This window comes from Podarcis raffonei, chromosome 10 (assembly GCF_027172205.1).
Source record: "Podarcis raffonei isolate rPodRaf1 chromosome 10, rPodRaf1.pri, whole genome shotgun sequence".
In the NCBI taxonomy this organism is placed as follows: domain Eukaryota; kingdom Metazoa; phylum Chordata; class Lepidosauria; order Squamata; family Lacertidae; genus Podarcis; species Podarcis raffonei.
In genome coordinates this window covers 2,198,260-2,219,491 of record NC_070611.1, presented here as the reverse complement: position 1 = coordinate 2,219,491, position 21,232 = coordinate 2,198,260, and the positions used below count along the sequence as shown (strand labels likewise).

At 43.0% G+C, this 21,232-nt stretch overlaps 1 protein-coding gene across 1 annotated transcript; it reads left to right on the top strand.

The window, feature by feature from the left end:
* The first annotated feature begins 251 nt into the window (after positions 1–251).
* On the top strand, positions 252–19,678 carry LOC128422144 (phytanoyl-CoA dioxygenase, peroxisomal-like). The gene is made up of 9 exons (XM_053405756.1): positions 252–426; positions 9,352–9,407; positions 10,395–10,505; positions 11,463–11,631; positions 12,194–12,275; positions 15,827–16,008; positions 16,998–17,147; positions 17,381–17,515; positions 18,497–19,678. Exons 1-9 carry the CDS (start codon positions 316–318, stop codon positions 18,548–18,550), a joined length of 1,050 nt encoding a protein of 349 aa, XP_053261731.1. The 5' UTR covers positions 252–315; the 3' UTR covers positions 18,551–19,678.
* Positions 19,679–21,232: the final 1,554 nt, after the last annotated feature.

The following is a 21,232-nucleotide window of genomic DNA, read 5'->3' as shown; positions in this document are numbered from 1 at the left end:
CTACGCAAGTCCCGAAGGCGGTCGGCTGGTGGGCCAAGCAGGTGCCCGCCGTCTGGCCAGCCCGGGCCCTGCGCCCCAGAGAGGTCGCTTGGGTGCTGCGGGCAGGTCCCCCTCGAGAAGAGGCCGCCCCGAGTCTGCGACGGAGCGAGCTTTTCACACGTGCCCGCCGGCTCGTCCGGTCCTTCCGAGGAGGAGGGCGGAGGGGCGCGGCCCCCGGCAGCAGGAGGAGCCCCGCAGGGCCCGGCCTCTTTCCGGCCCTGGGCGGCGCTGCCTCAGAGGCACCGAGGCCGAGGAGGAGTCCGCACTGGGGGCGCCATGGCCGAGGGACCGAGCCACGCCGACAGCGCCGCTTCCGCCGCCTCGCTCCGGCTGCGCGCCCTGCTGCGCCACCTCCTGCCCGGCCGGGGGCCGGGGGCCGGGCGCCCCGTATCCTTTGGACCGAGCGGGCAGCCGGGAAGGAGCCGCGGCCGGGCGGCCGGCAGGCAGGAGAAGCTCCTCCTTGGGGACGAGGGAGGACGAGGAGGGGAGGCCCGGCTCCTCGTTCGGGAGCCGTGGGATTCAATGGTGGCCTTGGAAGGGGCCCCCGAGGGGCGGGAAGCCGCGACCCTCGGAGCCAGAGACTCGTTCTCGCCCTCCTCTTTCTGGTGGCGGTCCTTTCTCGGACCAGCTCTCTAACTCCCTCGGACCCTCCTACGGGGCCCGAGAGGCATCTAGTCCAGCCCTGCAAGGCCGCCTCCAGGCCCAGGCATCTCTCTCTCGCCTTCGCCTTTCTGTGCCCTTCCAGGCAGCTTAACCTGCGTCTTCCTTCTGCATCATTAAGTTGGAACAGACTGGTAAGAAAGTCTGCAGAGAAACAGAGCCTTTGGAAGTCGGGCTGGACACAGTCTCTGGAAGAGGACTTGAGCATGTTGGACCTGCATAGCAGCAGAACTTTAAAAACATGCATCTTTTCATCACATTCAAATTGGCAATGGGAAAAAGCTTCACCTGTCAAATTGCTGCTTTTCTGGGGCTTGTTAGAAGTGCATAAACCTTCTATGGGGAGAGGGCAGAGAGGACCCTGGTAACTGCCTCTCCCAGACATGGGTCATGGCTGAGCTGGGACCTAATTCTAATTCCCAGACCAGGTCTCTTCTCAGGCTTCACCACTTCTTGGGTTTGGTTTGTATACTGACTAGAGAGCTATGTAATTCTTATATAACTTGATGGGCCACTTGAATGGGTGTGTCTATAATGCTGGCCTCTTTAGTTTAAATGCAAAGCAGCCCTTTTAATTATAAATCAAATTATCTTGTATCTAGTCAAGATTGCATATGTCTGAGCAAGGGTTATACAGACTTTGGCCCCAGTGAAGCTGAAACTAAACGTTTGAAGCATTGCAGGGGGTTGGACTAGATGACCCTCAGGATTCCTTCCAACTGTACAATTCTGTGCTTATATAATTCTGTCAGTGGGTGGCAAATAACTGCAAGTGTGTTTAAGCAAAATTATGCACAGCACAAAGAATTCTGCAGGGATAGGAAAATACCTGCAGTGGCCTTTGCGCCCCTCCCCCCCAATATCCTGATGATTTGGACATGTATCAATCCAATTTCTGTTGTCTCTCCATTGTTATTCACAGCTTTGCAGGGATATATTTTGATGGAAGAAACATTTCTTTATATTGCATATTAGATCTACAGCTCTGATTGCTGCTAACCTTTTTATTTATTATTTTTGAACTAGCAATCTTGCTTTTGACCTTTGTACTTGGTACTGTTACATAAGGTATATGTGATTATCTAATACTTTTTCTAATACTTTTTCCTTGATTCTCTTCCCCTCTCACCCACTATTTGTTATAGTGGTAGATGAAGGGAACGCAGTGGATGTAGCCTACCTTGATTTCAGCAAGGCATTTGACAAGGTGCCCCATGATATTCTTGTAAAGAAGCTGGTAAAATGCGGTCTTGACTATGCTACCCCTCAGTGGATTTGTAACTGGCTGACTGACCGAACCCAAAGGGTGCTCATCAATGGTTCCTCTTCATCCTGGAGAAGAGTGACTAGTGGGGTGCCACAGAGTTCTGTCTTGGGCCCGGTCTTATTCAACATCTTTATTCAACATCAAAACGACCTTGACAGATTAGAGAACTGGGCCAAGATGAATTTTAACAGGGAGAAATGTAAAGTATTGCACTTGGGTAAAAAAAAATGAGAGGCACAAATACAAGATGGGTGACACCTGGCTTGAGAGCACTACAATGGTCAAAGGCTCCACCACACTCCTTGGCAGCAAATTCCACTGTCGAACAGATCTTACCGTCAGGAAGTTCTTCCTAATGTTTAGGTGGAATCTTCTTTCTTGTAGTTTGGATCCATTGCTCTGTGTCCGCTTCTCTGGAGCAGCAGAAAACAACCTTTCTCCCTCCTGTATGTGACATCCTTTTATATATTTGAACATGGCTATCATATCACCCCTTAACCTCCTCTTCTCCAGGCTAAACATGCCCAGCTCCCTTAGCCGTTCCTCATAAGGCAGCGTTTCCAGGCCTTTGACCATTTTGGTTGCCCTCCTCTGGACACGTTCCAGTTTGTCAGTGACCTTCTTGAACTGTGGTGCCCAGAACTGGACACAGTACTCCAGGTGAGGTCTGACCAGAGCAGAATACAGTGGCACTATTACTTCCCTTGATCTAGATGCTATACTCCTATTGATGCAGCCCAGAATTGCATTGGCTTTTTTAGCTGCCGCGTCACACTGTTGGCTCATGTCAAGTTTGTGGTCAACCAAGACTCCTAGATCCTTTTCACATGTAGTGCTCTCAAGCCAGGTGTCACCCATCTTGTATTTGTGCCTCTCATTTTTTTTGCCCAAGTGCAATACTTTACATTTCTCCCTGTTAAAATTCATCTTGTTTGTTTTGGCCCAGTTCTCTAATCTGTCAAGGTCGTTTTGAAGTGTGATCCTGTCCTCTGGGGTGTTAGCCACCCCTCCCAGTTTGGTGTCATCTGCAAATTTGATCAGGATGCTCTTGAGTCCATCATCCAAGTCGTTGATAAAGATGTTGAATAAGACCGGGCCCAAGACAGAACCCTGTGGCACCCCACTAGTCACTCTTCTCCAGGATGAAGAGGAACCATTGATGAGCACCCTTTGGGTTCGGTCAGTCAGCCAGTTACAAATCCACTGAGTGGTAGCATAGTCAAGACCGCATTTTACCAGCTTCTTTACAAGAATATCATGGGGCACTTTGTCAAATGCCTTGCTGAAATCAAGGTAGGCTACATCCACTGCATTCCCTTCATCTACCAGGCTTGTAATTCTGTCAAAAAACGAGATCAGGTTAGTCTGACATGACTTATTTTTCAGAAATCTCGATCCCCTTCGCCTATAACATCTGCCCCCACCGCCATACCTCCCTCGCCCCTCCACGGTAGCAGTCCCAAGCCTCATACTAGCCTCCATTGATGGCAATTGATGTTATTCTTTCCCAGCCTAGTTATTCTGCTTATAGTATCAGCAACTCGATAACTCTAATTAGTCGAGTAGAACAAACCAGCTACACATCAGCTACCTCTCTGATTGTATGAAACTGTTATATTCTTTGTCAGCCTACTATTATAATATTAGGCAAACCAATTAATTAAATTAAGAAATTGAAAAATAAACCCCAGAACATTCTATAGCTAAACAAAACTACCATATAACATACATTAAGGGGGAAAAAACACTTAAATAGCATCAAACACCTAACAGTAAGCAAGCAAAACTTAAATATTATCATGAAACAATGAACTATAAAAAACTAAAACAAATGGCAAAGGAAGGGGGGAGGGCGAAAAGGAAAGAAAACAGTTATTGTAGCAGACGAAGTTCTTGTAGCATCATGCGCCAGCTCGAGTCTGCTCGAATGATCTCTGAATCTGCCAACCTGAACAACCAGGCGACAGCGGGGGGTGGCCAGAGGAAGGTGGGGCAGGCTCAGTAAATGCCCTGTTCGATGTCAATGCCGTGCCCGATGGTCTCAGGGGGCCCTCCTCTTGCTGTTGCTGTTGCCAACTTGTAGTGGCAGAGAAAGTGTTCCTCTTGGCATCAGGAGTCCTCTGGTTTCCCCCACTGCTGGTGTTCTCAGGGCCACAGAATCATACCTCTCCTCTGCTACAACCAGCTGCCAGCCCTGTGGCTTAAGAGTCTCTGGCGTCTTGAGGGTGGAGCCCCCCTCTCTGGCTTCCCTAGGTGCCTTCCAATTGAGTCATCTGCAGAGTACTATATCTTGACCCAGGCTCCATGCCGAGTACTCGACCAGTCTGTCTCAGTCCAGGGGCACTGCTGGCATGCAGGGCAGCTGGACCCACAACTGGGAAGACAGAGCAGGCACACAGCAGAGTTGCACCCACAAGCCAGGAGGGCAGAGGCAAGCACAAACGGAACACTCCTGCAACACAGCTTCACCTCCCTTAGTTCATTTAAAACGCCGAGTCAAAGCCTGAGTCAGAGTCAGTTTGGAAAAAGTTCAGGAGATTAATTAAATTGTTTAGAGTAAGAGTCCTTGAAATAAGCTGGGCGGCGGCTGTTAAGCTGTTTGACTTCATTAGATCTAATTTACAGCACCAACTTCACAAGTTCTCTGATATAAAACCCCAGGTTGCCAAACTTTTGATAAGAAGAGGGTTAAAAGACTAAAAAGTTAAAAGGAGTAGGAGCCCCCAACATCTAATTGAGGAGCTCTAACAGGCGCGTCTTACCCCAAGGCCATCTTGCAAGTACCAGGTATCCACCTCTAAGTTGCATTTACTGGAAAGTTTCTTTGCCCCTTCAGGTCATCAGAACGCCACTGTGACTGTACGAATATCTGTATATCTATCATCTATCTCTCTGTTTTCTATTTTTCTATATATCAAATATCAGTCAATACAGTGCAGCCCAATACAAAGGAAAAAGGAGGAGAGGAGCTTTGGTCTGTTCTAATGAAACAATTACGCCAGTCATTTCTATCTTTGAAAAGTGTCATGTTAAAGCTTCTCGTGAGAGAGAGCCCATGTTTTTTAGTTACTGCATAAGAAATAAAATTTGTCTAAATAGCATAAAGATTTTTCTGCCTCTTGAATTTTTCTACACAGTCAAAGGTTGACAGCTTTATTTGTCCATGACTGCCAAGTTCCAAAGTTTCTGATACCAGACTTCCATAAGGTCGGTGTCACAAGTTCTCCAGAATCTAGCTGCTGTGAGCTTTTTTGCAATATTTAATTATGTGGTGACCCAAATCAAAAAGAGAGAGGGAGATAATTTTTGGATGACCTATTTGGTTATTCACTCAACTTTGCGAAAGACCTGTAACCAAACTTGTTTGACTAGGGCAGTACAACCAGAGGGGGAAAAATGAGCCAAAGCTGCTACCATATCTCCAGCAGTTTGTAGTGCGTAGTCTTTTTGTAATTTTATTCAAAGAGAAAGGATACATACACCAATGATATATGATTCTATGCTAAAAGATCTTGGATGCAGTTTCACTGAAACTAATGTCTACTGAATTATCTTCACAAATAAGGTATCTCAGGCATACCCTTAGTATGTTTTTCTGCTCGATGTTTATGCACTGTGTTAGGACTTCATGATATATACAAACCAGGGACAGTTGCATCAGCACCTGTCCTGGCCCCTTTCTTCTACTTTGGGAAAAATACTAAAAATTATCAGAATATTGATAGCAACAACAATGGATGTTTCCCTGTTAGAAGTTTCTATTGATGATAATTCTAGACTGAATTCTCTGTGAAAGAAATGAACCATGATTGTCCTTTCATAAGGTAAAGGTAAAGGGACCCCTGGCCGTTAGGTCCAGTTGTGACTGACTCTGGGGTTGCAGTGCTCATCTCGCTTTATTGGCCGAGGGAGCCGGCGTACAGCTTCCGGGTCATGTGGCCAGCATGGCGAACCAGAGCAGCACACGGAAACGCTGTTTACCTTCCCGCTGGAAGGTACTTACACTTTGATGTGCTTTCGAAGTGCTAGGTGGGCAGGAGCAGGGACCAAGCAATGGGAGCTCACCCCGTCGCGGGGATTTGAACCGCCGACCTTCTGATCGGCAAGTCCTAGACTGTGGTTTAACCCACAGCGCCACCCGCGTTCCTTTGTCTTTTCATACTGGGCACCAATTATGGAAAACAATAGATTGAAAGAGTAGCACGTATGCCTTGGTCTTTTGACTCATATTTTTGTAATTTTTGTGGATTGGAATGTGTGGCACAAAGCTTTTAATGTTGTTGCAAAAATACTTTTAAAAACTGAATAGAGTTAATATCACAAATGGGTTTATCAGTAAGCTATGGTTGTCCACAGTTACCAAAATATACATACTACCAAAACTGCCTGTGTGTAATGTGTGAAATGCCCTATTGGATAAATGAGCTTACTTGTATTAATCTAAAACACTTTACAGTGGTACCTCAGGTTACATACGCTTCAGGTTACAGACTCCGCTAACCCAGAAATAGTGCTTCAGGTTAAGAACTTTGCTTCAGGATGAGAACAGAAATTGTGCTCCAGCGGCGCAGTGGCCCCATTAGCTAAAGTGGTGCTTCAGGTTAAGACAAAAAATTTTTTTCCTTCCAGTAGCACCTTAAAGACCAACTAAGTTAGTTCTTGGTATGAGCTTTCGTGTGCATGCACACTTCTTCAGATAAATTTTTTGTTTTGACTATGGCAGACCAACACGGCTACCTATCTGCTTCAGGTTAAGGACAGTTTCAGGTTAAATACGGACCTCCGGAATGAATTAAGTACTTAACCTGAGGTACCACTGTATTCATTTTTTTCAAAAAAAGAATAAAAAAAGAATGTCAAAGTCAAAAGGCATATTTACAATATTACATTCATGAGCATCATAGTCTTGGAATTGATTAATAATTTAACAAAGTTTAAAGAAAAAAGGGGGGGAAACCCCAGTGTTCTTCCCCTGCTATTACGGCATTTGCAACAAATGTATTTTCGGAATTACATAAATTGCATTTCCATTCTAAAATGTATCTCCAGTTGCCATGAAAGACTTATTTGCTTTTATTTGCCTGTACCAAAGCTGTAACTTAAGATATGGCCTTCAATGAGACTAATTGCACTACTTGAGTATGGAAGAAGTCTGATATCCATTTGGAACCCATTGGAGTCTTGCTCTTAAGGGAATACTTCCTGCTGTTTCCAACTATAATTGCTCTGTGATTTAGTGGAAATGCATATCCAGTTCAACTTATTTCTTCATTGAATTATTTCTTATTTCTATATTTCCATCCAACAAACCTTCGTTTTGGAACAGTGTTATTCCTACAGTTGTTTCCAACAGTTTCCTTTTTTATTTTGTAGATTTTTCTGACAAAATGTTATATCACTGGTATCTTTTCTTAATTTTCTTGGAAGACACCACTTTGTGTTTGGCAATTGCTTTCCATCTGGTGTTTTTGTTAATATTTAGAAAGTACAAATATAGAAGACACTATTGTAAAAAAAAAAAAATTGCTTTCCCCAAATAGTTTTCCATTTGTCATTAGAAGTTGCCACCAAGGTGACAAATAAAAACTTAAAACAATCAATGTTTATTATCCAAACTCTGTGAACTGTAATATTCATTATGCTGTCTATGGGTTACATTAAAATGTCCCCTTCCTATGCAGTTAACTTGCATCAGGGAAGGGAACCTTTGGCTCCAATCCTGTGCATTGCACAAGATGATAGATTGTATAACTCAGTTTAAAAAGAGTGAAAACAGTGGGGAGTGTGTGTGTGAGGAGAATCACTTCTTTTGTTACGATTTGTTGAGTGGATCCATACATGCGTTCTATTGTATCTTCCTATATCCATACTGTGCCCCAGGCTTAATAATTTGCAAAATGTATTCAAACTGTAATTCTTATTTCAGCAGAAGGAGCCATATCCAATGCTACTATTATTCTGCTAGCACAGCAGATTTCTACTGGAAGTAAACTTTCCCTCTTCTCCTCTCTTTCTGGCAGTGCCCCATGATCACTCAAAATCTGCCCCAAAGGGTTGGAGAGCCCTCCACAGTAGATTGAGGGTGTGCAGGGAGCTCCTGTTATGTCACTGCAACATTGGAATGTATCATATAATCCAATATTCCATATTTGCCCTCCCCTCCTTTTTAATATCATAGTAAGTATTTCAATAGGATTGCTCATCTTCTTTTCTGTTTTTAACCAGTGGGGTTTTTTCGTTTCTGTTTTAATCAGGCTATACACTGTTTAATTGAAGGGGCATAATAATCCAAAACTATTTGTGAGAGAAGACACAAAGATCATAAACTTTTTAATAGATGCATCTTGTTTCAAATTAAAGTTGTTTGTAGAATCCTTTCCTCAGTTTTCTTTAGAAAAGAGAACTGGCATATTTTTTGGGGTGGGGGAGGGAATATTCATAAAACATTCATTTTCAAAACTGCAGTCTTTCCTCTCTGGGAAACTTGTGAGAATGGCAGTGTGCCAGGAAACAGGGAATTATATTCACGTATAAATATGTACAATTTTTTTGACAAAGGGTGTTTAAGGAGATAACAGAAATCACTGGGTTAAAGCTGACCAAAAGTCCAGAGGTGGCTTTATTATCAATTTACGATGGGGTGGAAGGTTCGCGGGCTAGGAAGGGCTTGCTCACAAATTTATTGACAGCTGCACGAGTTTTTATAGATAGGAAGTGGAAGGCGTAAGCAGAATATAAAATGGAAGAAGTGGGATATAGCTATTAATGATAAATTAACGTGTCATTAAGGTAAGACAGAGAATATGCATGAGAAATGATTTTGAGGAGATATGAATGGTGTTTGTAGAATTTGTACTGTTAAAACGGAAAGGGGTCAAACCATCGCAAGAGGTGTTGAAATTCTGGGAGGTTGGATAGCTACAGTGGTGATGGGGTGCATATTTTTATTCTTTTTTATTTATGATTATTATTTTGTCAAAAAGAAAAAGTGGCAGTTTTCATAATTATCTTATGATTAACTTGGAATGTTTTTGTTTTATGTCAGGAGGGGAGATAAATGCTTAGGTGTTTGATTTTGGGTTGCATGAAAATCCCCATGTCTTACTATTTATTTATTTTTTTAATCTACCTTCTTTAACTGTTGCTTAAAATAAATAATTATAATGTAGAATGGCTATCTTCCAGTTCTGCTGCATGTGGCTTTAAATTATTAGGAAAACTTGGGAGATTAGTGGTGTACATCAGAATAAAACTAATGTACATTATATTTCCTCCTCCGTGTTAATAGTTCCTATCATTCAAAATGAGTTCTGAGTTTTTATTTCACCCCAAAGGATATAATATCTATTCAAAACCATATTTAGATTCCTTAACTTGTGCTCAAGACACAATTTCCAACTTCAGCCCAAGTAACTACGGTGAAATATCCAATTCAGTACCGGTAGGTAATTTTTCTTTATGAAAATTAAATGTGTTGTGGTGATCATGGCAATGAAAGGAAACCATATATTTATTTTTGGCTAGAATTCCAAGCTTGAATTTGGTGAAGTTTTGATAATTTGGGGTGGATTAAGCATCACATTGCTCTGAATTCCTGCAGATTTTGCAGTTCTGAAATAGTAGAGTAGCAAATGTTGGGATGCAGGATGTAGCAACCATTGCCCTCTGTTTACCAGTATTTTGCTGTCTAATTTTTGTTCTTTAGCTCCTGCTCTCCCAGTAGCTCCCTGCAGCATCTGTGCGTGAAGTAAAGATAGGGCACATAGTATAAACTAAATAACCTAATAGCACAGTTCAGTCTTGTAGCAAGTCCCTTTGCATTCATTATCTCTTAATCCATGCTAAAGAGATTTGGATTGCAACCTAAATAGTTTATTTCATGCAAAGACCCCCTTTTTGTTTATATGCCAAATTCTATCTCAGAAGCACTCAAAAGGTGCATAAAACATGAAATACAAACGTATTTTGCTGATGTGGTTGATTCTTACCTACTTGGGGGGGCAGGTTACAGCTAGCAATTGCAACACCTGAAACTTAATCCATTTTAAAAAATATATATATACATTTATTATTTTGTAAATATGTCGTTGATTGATTGATTGATTGTAATGGCATGCTGTTTCTGGGCATGGTTGCATCTGTGTATTTGTGGATTAGTAGAAACTTTTGTGCCTCTATTCTCAAGAAGCAAACAGCAAACTAACTTTTGTGCTGACTTCATGGAAATAAATACCTTCATGGTACTGCAGATTTTGAACTTCAGGGACCCCCTCCCACATGGACCTGCCTGTTTTCCCTAGAGCTCCTCTGTGCTGCAGGAGACCCCGGGGTGTGTTGTGGGTTGCATAAGAGTTCCCAGGGAGCGCTTATTTCCTAGACTTCATCCTTGCCCTGTGAACTTATCCACTGTATGTTCCTATCTCTGCAGTTACACCTTAGATAATAATGTTCTAAGCCCAGAGCAAAGGGATTTCTATGAGGAGAACGGCTATCTCGTCATAAAAAATCTGGTCTCGGATGAGGATGTTGAACATTTCAGGTAAACTGTAGCCATGTGTCCTAATCACATATAGTGAGATTGTCTAAAACAAGTATCTTCAACCTTTTCAGACCCAGAACTCACTTTTCACCCAAACATGCATTCAGGACCCATTTCTTAATCTCTTTTTCCATATCTTTGCAGGGTGGTAGTGCTCTTGTTTCAACCCCCCTTGGGTCAGTCTTGACCCCCCCCCGTGGTACTTGACCCCACCTCCAGTGGTTTAAAGCACACTGGTTGCAGTCCAGAGGTCTCTCTTGAGGTGTGCCCAAGAGCTTGTGTTTGCCAAGCAAGACCTGAAGGCCACAAGAAGGGCCCCACTCCAAATGAAAATTCCCTCTGGATTTACAAGAACATCCAGCCATTTGATACGAGGCATAATTCACTTCTCGCTTATAAATATACACTCAAAGCCTCACAGAGAATGAGTTATGTGGATCTCTAGTTCCGAGTTATTACCCATAATTTTGCACCAAGGTGTCCCAACTTCATACCAAGTCGGCTGCAAGAGTACCCTCTGCCCACACACTGCTTTGTCATGGGGGGCAGGGAAGCAAGGCCAAAATTTCACACACATTCACATACCCCAGATAAGCTAGGTGCTGGACTTCAGGAAGGAGGCACAAGGCTCTGGCAGAGGTATAGAGCTTTCCCACCTCTTTTCCAAAGCTGGGAATGTGCTAAGTAGGCTTTGGGAATGAGGTGGGAGGACTTTAGGACCCTGTCTGAACCCTTACACCTTCTTCCCACAGCCCAAGGCCTCTCTTACCTGAGTTTGGAAAGGCAGTCCAAGGGCTGCCCAAAAGAGCCTTAAGGACTGCTTGTGGCCCTCAGGCTACGCTTTGAACAGCCTTGTTTTGCGCAATAGAAGTATCCAGTTCATTTAGCAAGGGCAATAACATGGTTAAATAGCCTAGTAAACTTTGCTGAAGTAAATTTTTAAAATTCCCTCTTCAGAAATGAGTTCGTGAAGATCTGCAGACAGGAAGTGATCGTCCCTGGACTGGTAGTCATGAGAGATGTGTCAATTGCCAAGTCTGAATTTATTCCTGATCAAAAAGCAGTTTCAAAGCTACAGGATTTCCAGCATCATGAAGAGCTCTTCAGATATTGCACATTGCCTCAGGTTAATTTTTTTTTTAAAAAAGAATATCCTGAAGACCACAAATAATCTGCATTTTTTTATATGTGGTCCTTCACATTATATTAATTCGGAAGAAACTTGTAATCTCTATATACAGTCTACATAGATTGATCTAAGGATGTTGCACTATGCTGCTCTAGAAAATTGCTGCCCAGCTCTTTAGCCACAGGCAAAGTCTGCACTAAATAGACACCTTCATTATTTAGGTTACTAGCATAGTATGGCATTGAATAGCACCATCTATCAAAAGTTAAGAGACCCTGAGGATGAAATGACACATGATGCCAGAGGCCCGTGACTTTTTCATAATGATTGCTTAGTTCCTGTCCATTTCAATGGGATATGCATAGGGAGACATTGCTGGTGGAGTCTGTCAGTAACTTGGATGATGGCAGTTTTTGCACAGGGCAACGATTTTGCATAAAACTGGTTGCTTCTTCAACTCTGGTGTATCGATCATGCGTATTCACTTGAGTCTTGCCCGTGAAATATAAGGGGTAATATATTTTTAGCATGTTTAAATATGCATCTCTCTTCACCTTAGATATTGAAATATGTCGAATGCTTCACAGGACCAAACATCATGGCTATGCACACCATGTTGATAAATAAGCCTCCGGATTCTGGTAAGAAATAATTGAACAGAGGAGAAATAAAATACTCTGTTCAAGAATGCAAGTGTGTATTTAAATATTATCAGACTTGCCCTTTTTTCTTTTTCTTCTGCAAGGTCCTGTAGGTATCATTAGCGAGTTAGCTGCTGTGATGCAAGTCTAAATGAAAATATATACCACTAACATGGTTAATATACATCAGGTTTGGTATTGATACACTCTAAACAATGAGACCTTTTTTCCTGTTTATGGCTTTGTTGCCTCAAGATAATCTGTGAGCAGGGACAAACCTAAAAGTGGAAGTGGCACGATTTTCTCTCTTGCTGCCATCTTCCTCTTCCCCATGTCTCTCCCCAGAGCTTGATTTCATTAAATGGCATGTTGCATATCCTTCTCTAAGTCATTGGTTTGCAGTCCTTTGGTGCCTTAGGGACTTGTCAGCTATTTCAGTTCAGTGCCAAGGATTCTGGTGTCTTTGTTTTCTCAAAGTGTATGCAGAAGCATACTCTGTAGGCAATAAACACTAGTTCACAAAATTTAGCGATATGGAGGGCCAAGGAGGGTGCATCATCATCATCATCAACAACAACAACAACATTTATTATTTATACCCCGCCCATCTGGATGGGTTTTCCCAGCCGCTCTGGGCGGCTCCCAGCAAATTATTAAAATACAATAATTCATCAAACATTAAAAGCTTCCCTATACAGGGCTGCCTTCAGATGTCTTCTAAAAGTCAGGTAGTTGTTTATTTCTTTGACATCTGGTGGGTGGGCGTTCCACAGGGCAGGCACCACTACATTAGGGGTTTGTGGGGGAGGAAGAGCCCCACTGAAATGGGCTATAGATCTTTTGAAGGAAAGAACGAAAATAAGTTGGACACTTGGGAGGAGGATCTACTTGCAGAAGGAGAAAATGTATATATTGTATATTTTTGTCATTGTGAGCTGCTTTGAGGCCTGGTGAAAAGTGGGATATAAACATTTGTAAATAAATAAATAAATAAACAAAATATTAAAGGACATGGAAGCTGGCAAGGAGCCCCTGGATGCAATCTCATCTGGGTCACTTTCAGGGCTGCTGTCAGGAGGAAACATCTTGGCTTTCAGATGTCCCAGTCGCCCACAAAATGTGCTCCTGGGTTTTAGCTCTAAGCAGTGGCAACTTATGCTAGTAAGGTGACTCAGGTAAAGAGGGGTAGATTAACTGGATGAGGAAATCTATGCATAGCTCCTACCATGCCATCACTACGATAGATGGACGTGTATAGCCATTGCCAGCTTAAATCCAGAAATACCAGTCCTGGTTCGAGTCTTTGAATGCCACTGGAGAGTTAGCCAAAACTGCATGAGAGGTATTGGTAGACTCTGGAGAACAGAGGGTTTCAGAGACTTTAAAAGAAATTGGTGGAAGGTGGGATGAGGGGGGGCAAAAACTAAAAAATAATTCAGTGGCAAGGAATGTTGGCTGCCCGAATGGGAGAAAAAATGACAACCAGGTGGGAGCGGAACAGTTGGACTCAGGTATACAGATAATCTCATTCTGTATTGGTCACTTCTGCATCACACTGAGAATCTATTTTTAAATGTCCTGAGGGATGGAAGTTAGAGCTACCCACGGACATTGTGGAGAAAGTACAAGGCGTGACCGGAAAGTTTGGTGAATGATCGCAGAAATCCGACAGCAAGAAATACTCAAACATACATACCTTACAGGCCTTCAAAGTAGGCCCCCTCTGATACAATGCACCATTGACAACGTTCATAGAACTGTTGGAAACTTCTGGAGAAGTCCTCTTTTCATACGGCTTTTAGTTCCCTCGTCACAGCAGCTTGGACGTATGAAATGTTGGAAAATCGGTGCCCTTTCAGTGCAGATTTCAGTTTTGGAAAAAGAAAGAAATTCGGTGGGGCCAGATTGGGAGAATATGGAGGGTGGGACAACTCAGTAACCTTAGTAACGATTTCACACGAAATATGCAGTCATTCCACCATCATTCGGACAGACACACGCTGATCCCGCATCTGCTAGACCAAGGGTCATCTTTGATGGTTTGCCGCCCTTCACGGAAAGGCTTAAACTACTCATGCACTGTCTTTCGAGTTACAGCTTCATCTCCGTACACAATTGTGACCATTTTGTGGGTTTCCAATACCGATTGTATGTTCGAATATTTCTTGCTGTCCAATTTCTGTGACCATTCACCGAACTTTCTAGTCACACCTTGTAAATCATTTAATGTAACTTATTCCACACCTGCCCACAAAAACAAGCCGAAATGTAGCAATTGTCTAATTGAGTGTGGTTTAAAACACGCCCACACACAACAGTGCTATTGCAAATCCCAAACAGATGTAGTTCACTTTTCCCATATTGCTGGTTGGATGGATAATGCATTATAGCAGCTTTGTGGTGTAGCCAGTTGAGCATCTTACAACAATCATGCCATGTTAATCCATTGTTTTATCCTCCACTTTGTGGATTAAGCGAAGAGAGTTACACACAGCTGCACTGCAGTGTAGTTCACTGTTAGAACCCTATTGCAGACATGAGGACTGTGCTGTGAGTAGTTTAACAGCAGTCCTGCCACATAGTCCACTATTAATATTGAAGGCCAGAGGCAGGGCTACTTCAGTCTGATCCTAGGCAAAATCCAGAGCTCAGCTGCGAGCATCAACTTCACATTTCATTGACTTGCAGGTAAACTAGATGTTTGTTTTTTTGTTTTTGTTTTTAAATAGCACACAAAGAAAAACAAGTTAGTGCACCATGTTCTGTTTTGGGTGCTAACCTTTGATCTGTAAACCCCCAGCTACAGACTCAGGTAAAACACACACAGCAAGGCCACACTGTGACATCTTGTTGTCTCATTGTGCTTGTATTTACTTACCATATTTTTTGCTCTATAGGATGCACTGGACCATAGGACACACAAGACCATAGGAGGGGGAGAACAGGGGAAAAAAATCTCCCCCTCTCTGCTCAGCGCCCCTTCAACGAAGCGGCAGGAGAAACGGAGCCCCTTCCATTTCTCCTCCCACTTCACTGAAGGGGCGCTGCGCAGAGAGGGAAAACTGTGCAGCGCCTCTCCAGTGAAGCGAAGTGTACACCGACCCCTCCCGCTCTCCAGGCTTCAGGCAGCTATCCGCAAGCCTTCTGAGCACAGCGAGAACTCCCGCTGCTCTCCGAAGGCTTGCGGATAGCTGCCTGAAATCCCCGGAGCGCAGCGGCAGTTTGTGCTGTGCTCCGGGAGCTTCAGGCTTCTCCTTTTTAGCCGCAGGGCTGGGGCAGGGGAAGCCCAAGCTTCCCCTGGCCCCAGCCCCCAGAACAGGTCGGGGAGCGGCGGTCCCTTCTCCCTCCTAGGGAAAAAGCCCGCAAGAGCTGCGTGAAGCTTTTGTGCGGTTCTTGGGGGCTTTTCCTGCCTGCCTCCACCCTGCATTCACTCCATAGGACGCATAGACTTTTCCCCTTAGTTTTTAAGAGGGAAAAAGTGCGTCCTATGGAGCAAAAAATAACTAATTCTGCATCTGTACTATGAAAGCTAATACAAATAATTGTTGCAGGAAAGAAGACCTCTCGCCATCCAATGCACCAGGATTTGCACTATTTCCCATTCCGGCCTGCAGATCGCATTGTTTGTGCCTGGACTGCCATGGAGAAGATTGATCGCAGCAATGGATGCCTGGTAGTTTTGCCAGGAAGTCATAAGGGGTCTCTGAAACAGCATGATTATCCTGAGTGGGAGGTAATTTCTTTATGACTTCATCACAGGGAGGGATGGAGGATGGAAGTATCTGCAAATTTGGAGGTAGCCAATAGCAGTTTTGCCAACTGAGTAGTATTTTCAGTGTCCTTATAATTAAAAGGTAAGGTAAAGGTACCCCTGCCCGTACGGGCCAGTCGTGTCCGACTCTAGGGTTGTGCGCCCATCTCACTTAAGAGGCCGGGGGCCAGCGCTGTCCGCAGACACTTCCGGGTCACGTGGCCAGCGTGACGAAGCTGCTCTGGTGAGCCAGCACCAGTGCAGCACACGGAAATGCCATTTACCTTCCCGCTATAAAGCGGTACCTATTTATCTACTTGCACTTAGGGGTGCTTTCGAACTGCTAGGTGGGCAGGAGCTGGGACCGAAAGACAGGAGCTCACCCCGCCGCGGGGATTCGAACCGCCGACCATACGATCGGCAAGTCCTAGGCACTGAGGTTTTACCCACAGCGCCACCCGCGTCCCGGGCTATAATTAAAAAGAGGGCATTAAATTGAGATGAATGGGGAGCCCGTGGATTTGAGTTACATTCTGGACATCAGGAGTAGGAAAAGCAAAGGCAAGGAAAAATAACTTCCATGTTTGGGGAAACCAGCAAGGTTTGGAATGTCCCACCAGGTGTGGGGAGGGCCACGAGCTCAAAGGGCTTAGACAAAAGGAATTAGACAGGCTTCTCAAATGCTGTGATAGGAAGCTAGAACATCCATGTTTGGTTGCAGCAGGCATCTCCAAGATGCAAGGTAGAAAAGAGGCAGGAGAGCCATCAGCTTCACATTCAGCTTGTGAATTTCTCAAAGACCACCCTGTCCTTTGTTGGAAATTGAATCCTGGGCTACATAGGCCTTGCTCTCATCTAGCTATATAAACCTTTTGTATGAAAATAAGTTCTAAAAGTTTTTGAAGCTTGGATGATTGAAAACATTAAGCTTTTTAGGAAAAATAAGTTAATTTTATACATTGAACTTCCAGGGTGGTGTAAACAAGATGTACCATGGAGTGCGTGATTATGATAAAACTATTCCAAGGGTTCACCTTGCTATGGAGAAAGGAGACACAGTGTTCTTCCATCCCTTGCTAATCCATGGCTCTGGAATGAACAGGACTGAAGGGTTTCGTAAGGTAAGATGCCATTTAAGGTTGCAGGTGTTGGAACACCTGGATTATGCTGCTCAAGCAAAGTCAAGTCAAAGCTTCCCCATTTTCTTAATTAACATTTGATGTTTCTTAATCCTCCTGTTTAATTTGTTTTCGAGAGTGACTTAGACCTACATATTTTTAGTTTGAAGCTGGTATAAAAAAGTAGTGAAGTGCTTACAAAGAGAAAAAGGTAAATAATGTGGGTCTTTTTACAGGCAATTTCTTGTCATTACGCAAGTTCTGACTGCCACTATATTGATGTGAATGGTACAATTCAAGAGAATCTTGAGAAAGAAGTTGTGGAAATTGCAAGAACAAAGTATGGTATAGACTCGCCTATTCACCTGAAGGTATTGTTTGTGAATGTCCTTCATCAAAAACTTTTCATGTCATACGTCTGACATAATGGTATTGGGAATAATTATTCCATTGGTGGTAGCCTACTCAGTCATGTACTTTGGTGTTGAGCAGGTCAACATATTACAGTTCTCACTACCACACCACACCATTGGGGGACAAGCACTCGGCATGTTGTGTGATTTGTGTTGCTGGCAGCGAACTGAGGTGTTGCCTTGCTCAGAGAGATTATTGGATGAGTACAAAGACATGTAGCTAGAGCGTAAGATGTTCCTCCTTTGAATAACTTCTGCTGCACTCCGTGCCAAGAATAGACATTTATCGTTCTGCATGAAGGTTCCTACTGGATCCATAATCAGGACGGTGGAAAACATGCTTTAAAATGGCATTCTGTAATGAATATTGCTATTCTCTAGTTCTCTTTGCAACTGCCCTAATATATTTTTACTGATGGCTGGCATAGAAATTTCTGCAGTCGTATCAACCTGTAATACTGGTTGTACATGGAATTACATAGTAACTGAAGAAAGCCATGTAGGGGATTAAATCACCACAACCCCCCAATATGGAAAATTTTATTCAGCTGCCTCTTTGGCTTCTAAGTTTTGAGCATGCATTGCGCACCTTCTTTGAAACCATATCTCAGCCACGGTACAGAAATTAGGAAATTGCAATGTAACCAAAATACTCTGGTTCTCTCTTCACTGAAGCTCTCCTTTCCCCTGTTGAAGAGAGGAGCAGCAGCTTGGGCAGAGCAGGAGGCTCCAGCCGTGCCACAGTCAGCCTGTTTGCTGCTGCTGCTGCTGCTTTTCACTGAGATCTTGCAAAGCCTTGTACAGAACCAGAACTACTGGGTCTAGTGGGGGGTTTCTTCCATATACAGCTGTTTCTGTGTACAACAGGAATAATCTTGTGCACAAAACAAGGTTTTTCCTGTCCCACACCATAACTTTATTTCATTTTTTGGTCTTTAGGATGTTTGGATGGTGCGAAGTCGTCTTGTTAAAGGAGAGAGGAGAAGTCTGTAGAATGTTATCTGGATGCCAAGGCTTAGTTCATGAACCCAGCATATCATTTTCCAACTGGGAGAAACCATGATCCTTTGGTTGGATGTGTTCAGAATTTTTCTTGCACTGAATATTTTTCAATTACTATGCAGTAAAACAGTTCTGAGGTGTATTTATATTTGATAATGATGTTTAGGTGAGAATTCTAGGCACACCTCCTTGGACAGGCCTACTGTTCTGAGTAAACAATATTCTTAAGTTCAAGAACAGTTTTAACTATTTTAATTGATGCACTTCATGATCTATATCCAGTATTGAATGGTAGACAGCTGTATGATTCAACAAGGCACTGAAACAGCTGCCTTTATGCAGTGATTCAGAATGTTCAAGCCATATCCTGTATTCTTAGTAGCGTAGCATTATTTTCTCCAAACTGGGTGAATAAATGACAAAATGGCAAATGCAGTTCCTTGTAAGTTAAAGGAATATACTTTGGGGCAAAAATAACTAAATAGGAACTTCACGTATGCTGGTGGACTTCTGACTAATCAGGAAAGGGCTCTCCATTTCCGATTGCCCCATCTCAAAAGGCTGTGGCAGAGTTGGGAGCAGTGTAGAAAAGCCCCCCCCCCCCATGGCCAGAAGGCCGTCTTGTGTGGTCTCCTCTCATGTTCTCCTCTGAACAGAGCTTGGCTCAGCCTCCAGCAGCATATTGAACAAGTCAAGAAAACAGGCTTCTGCACCAATGGAATGCACCAATGACATACTCAGGCTCTGCATAGGGGCTACATTTCTTACCTAAGCTATACAAAGCTCAAACTAAAAGCTGTGTGTTAGACTGTCAAAAGCCTATTGCAGTCAGCTTCATCAGCTTTTTAAAGAAATGACCAGTGGATTTAATCTCATTTGGAAAGTGCAATGTTACCCATATGACAGGCACATTTTAAAAAATCAACTAAAAAGAGATTCAACTTAAATAGAAAATTAAGAAAGACAAATGACTAAACTAGAAAGTAATTACAATAATGAAAAAGAAAACCACCCTTATCATTTGGAGTTATGTGTGAAAATAATATATAAGATTGTATGCTTTCTTTGGGTTTTATGTGTTCTCAGAGTTAATAAATAAACGTCGTGCTTCAATTAATATTTCTAGTGCTTCTCCTTTCCTTCATTTATAATACGTAAGCTTAGTTAAATACACTGCTACCCAGACATGTTCATACCAGTTCAAGGGAAATAGACTTTGAAGTTTTCCATTGGAAAGCTATTTGTCTTACTGCTCTGAGTTAAAGAGTAGTCAATTCCAGTTCTAAATCTTTCTTATTAGCAATCTTTTTCAAGTACACAAGAAGAGTTGGAGGGATATTGGTCCTAGATATATCTTTTATAACTGCAAGTACCCCTTTTCCAAAATTATAGTATTTAGCTCAGGGCCAGAAAATATGAACTAAATCATCTAAAGCTTGATGCCTCTCGTTATCTCTCCTGTTGGAGGCTGTAGATTTTGTTTAAGTAAATTCTGATCAATCTGGGGGAAGATCTCTTGAAAGCCTTTTTGGGGTCAAGGGTCTGTCCACCCCCAAAGATGATAGAATAAACTTCATGCTAGTACTACACCTCAACATTGTAGTGCTGTCCTGCTGTGTGCTTTTTCCTAAAGAGCATTAGATTCAGTAGAATGGAACCCTTCCATTCATGGCAAGGGGCTTCAGTCTAGTGAGGGTTCCAAAAACAGAAGGAGGGGGAGCCATGTTTTTTGTCCTTTCCCCATTCATTCTCCTATACCCCCTCTCGTGTTGTCCTGGAGGGTCAGCCACCCCCCCAGGTGCAGACTTTTGGGAGGTGGGGGTGAACAAGGGGTTCTAGGGGTAAGATGGAAGTTGCAGAAGTCTCCACCCCACTTTTTCCATTTCCTTGATTTATTCTGAACATTTTGTAGATGGCCTCACCTGTTGTACAAGAGGAAGTCATTGTTCATGCTGCAGGGCACACAAATGGTTCAAACTACTGGCAAATCCATGGCCCTTGCTGCTTCTGTATCTGTGATGCATAACTGTTCTGTTCCTCAACAAATCTGGATGTAATGCATGACATATTCTTGGAATAGGGATAAATGAAGGGCCGGTTGCTTAGAGAGGAGCATTTTCTAATCCATTAATAAACATGCAGTCCTCCCTTTACAGCTGATAAAGAGTGGATCAATGAGATATATAATGTTTAAACCAAATTAAGTTCACCCAAACATCCTTTCTCAAGCTGTTGTGATTTTGATTTAGGCTGTTGAGGCCATGATATCAACATCTACCCACCTACAGAAGGCTATTTCTTATCAGCAAGCACTTTAAACATATTGTGAACAATGCTCGGACACAAATTAATGTCACAGGAATTATCTATATTACCTAAACAAGTGCATTTTATGGGATTACCCAAAAGTGGTTTTTTTTAAAATACGACCTCTGAGTATTGCTTTAAAAAAAAAAGAATCTAAATTTCAGGCAAACATCACAGGTCCAGTCTCTGTGGCTAATGCACATTATAGTTCTGAATATATTTTCTCTCTCCTCTGGGGGTTGAGGTAGTGGAAATGCAGAACCATTTTCCAGAATGCAGGCCAATAAACTGAATCAAACTCCTGACAAATGAGGTTCTATCACTACTTTAGTTGCTCAAGGACATGATGTTCAGTCTGCTCTAGAC

Coding starts and splice junctions, on each gene's coding strand:
- LOC128422144 (XM_053405756.1), top strand. CDS start 316: ATGGCCGAGGGACCGAGCCACGCCGACAGCGCCGCTTCCGCCGCCTCG. Junction 9,408..10,394: donor AAATATCCAATTCAGTACCG/GTAGGTAATTTT, acceptor CTATCTCTGCAG/TTACACCTTAGATAATAATG. Junction 17,148..17,380: donor GGACTGAAGGGTTTCGTAAG/GTAAGATGCCAT, acceptor GTCTTTTTACAG/GCAATTTCTTGTCATTACGC.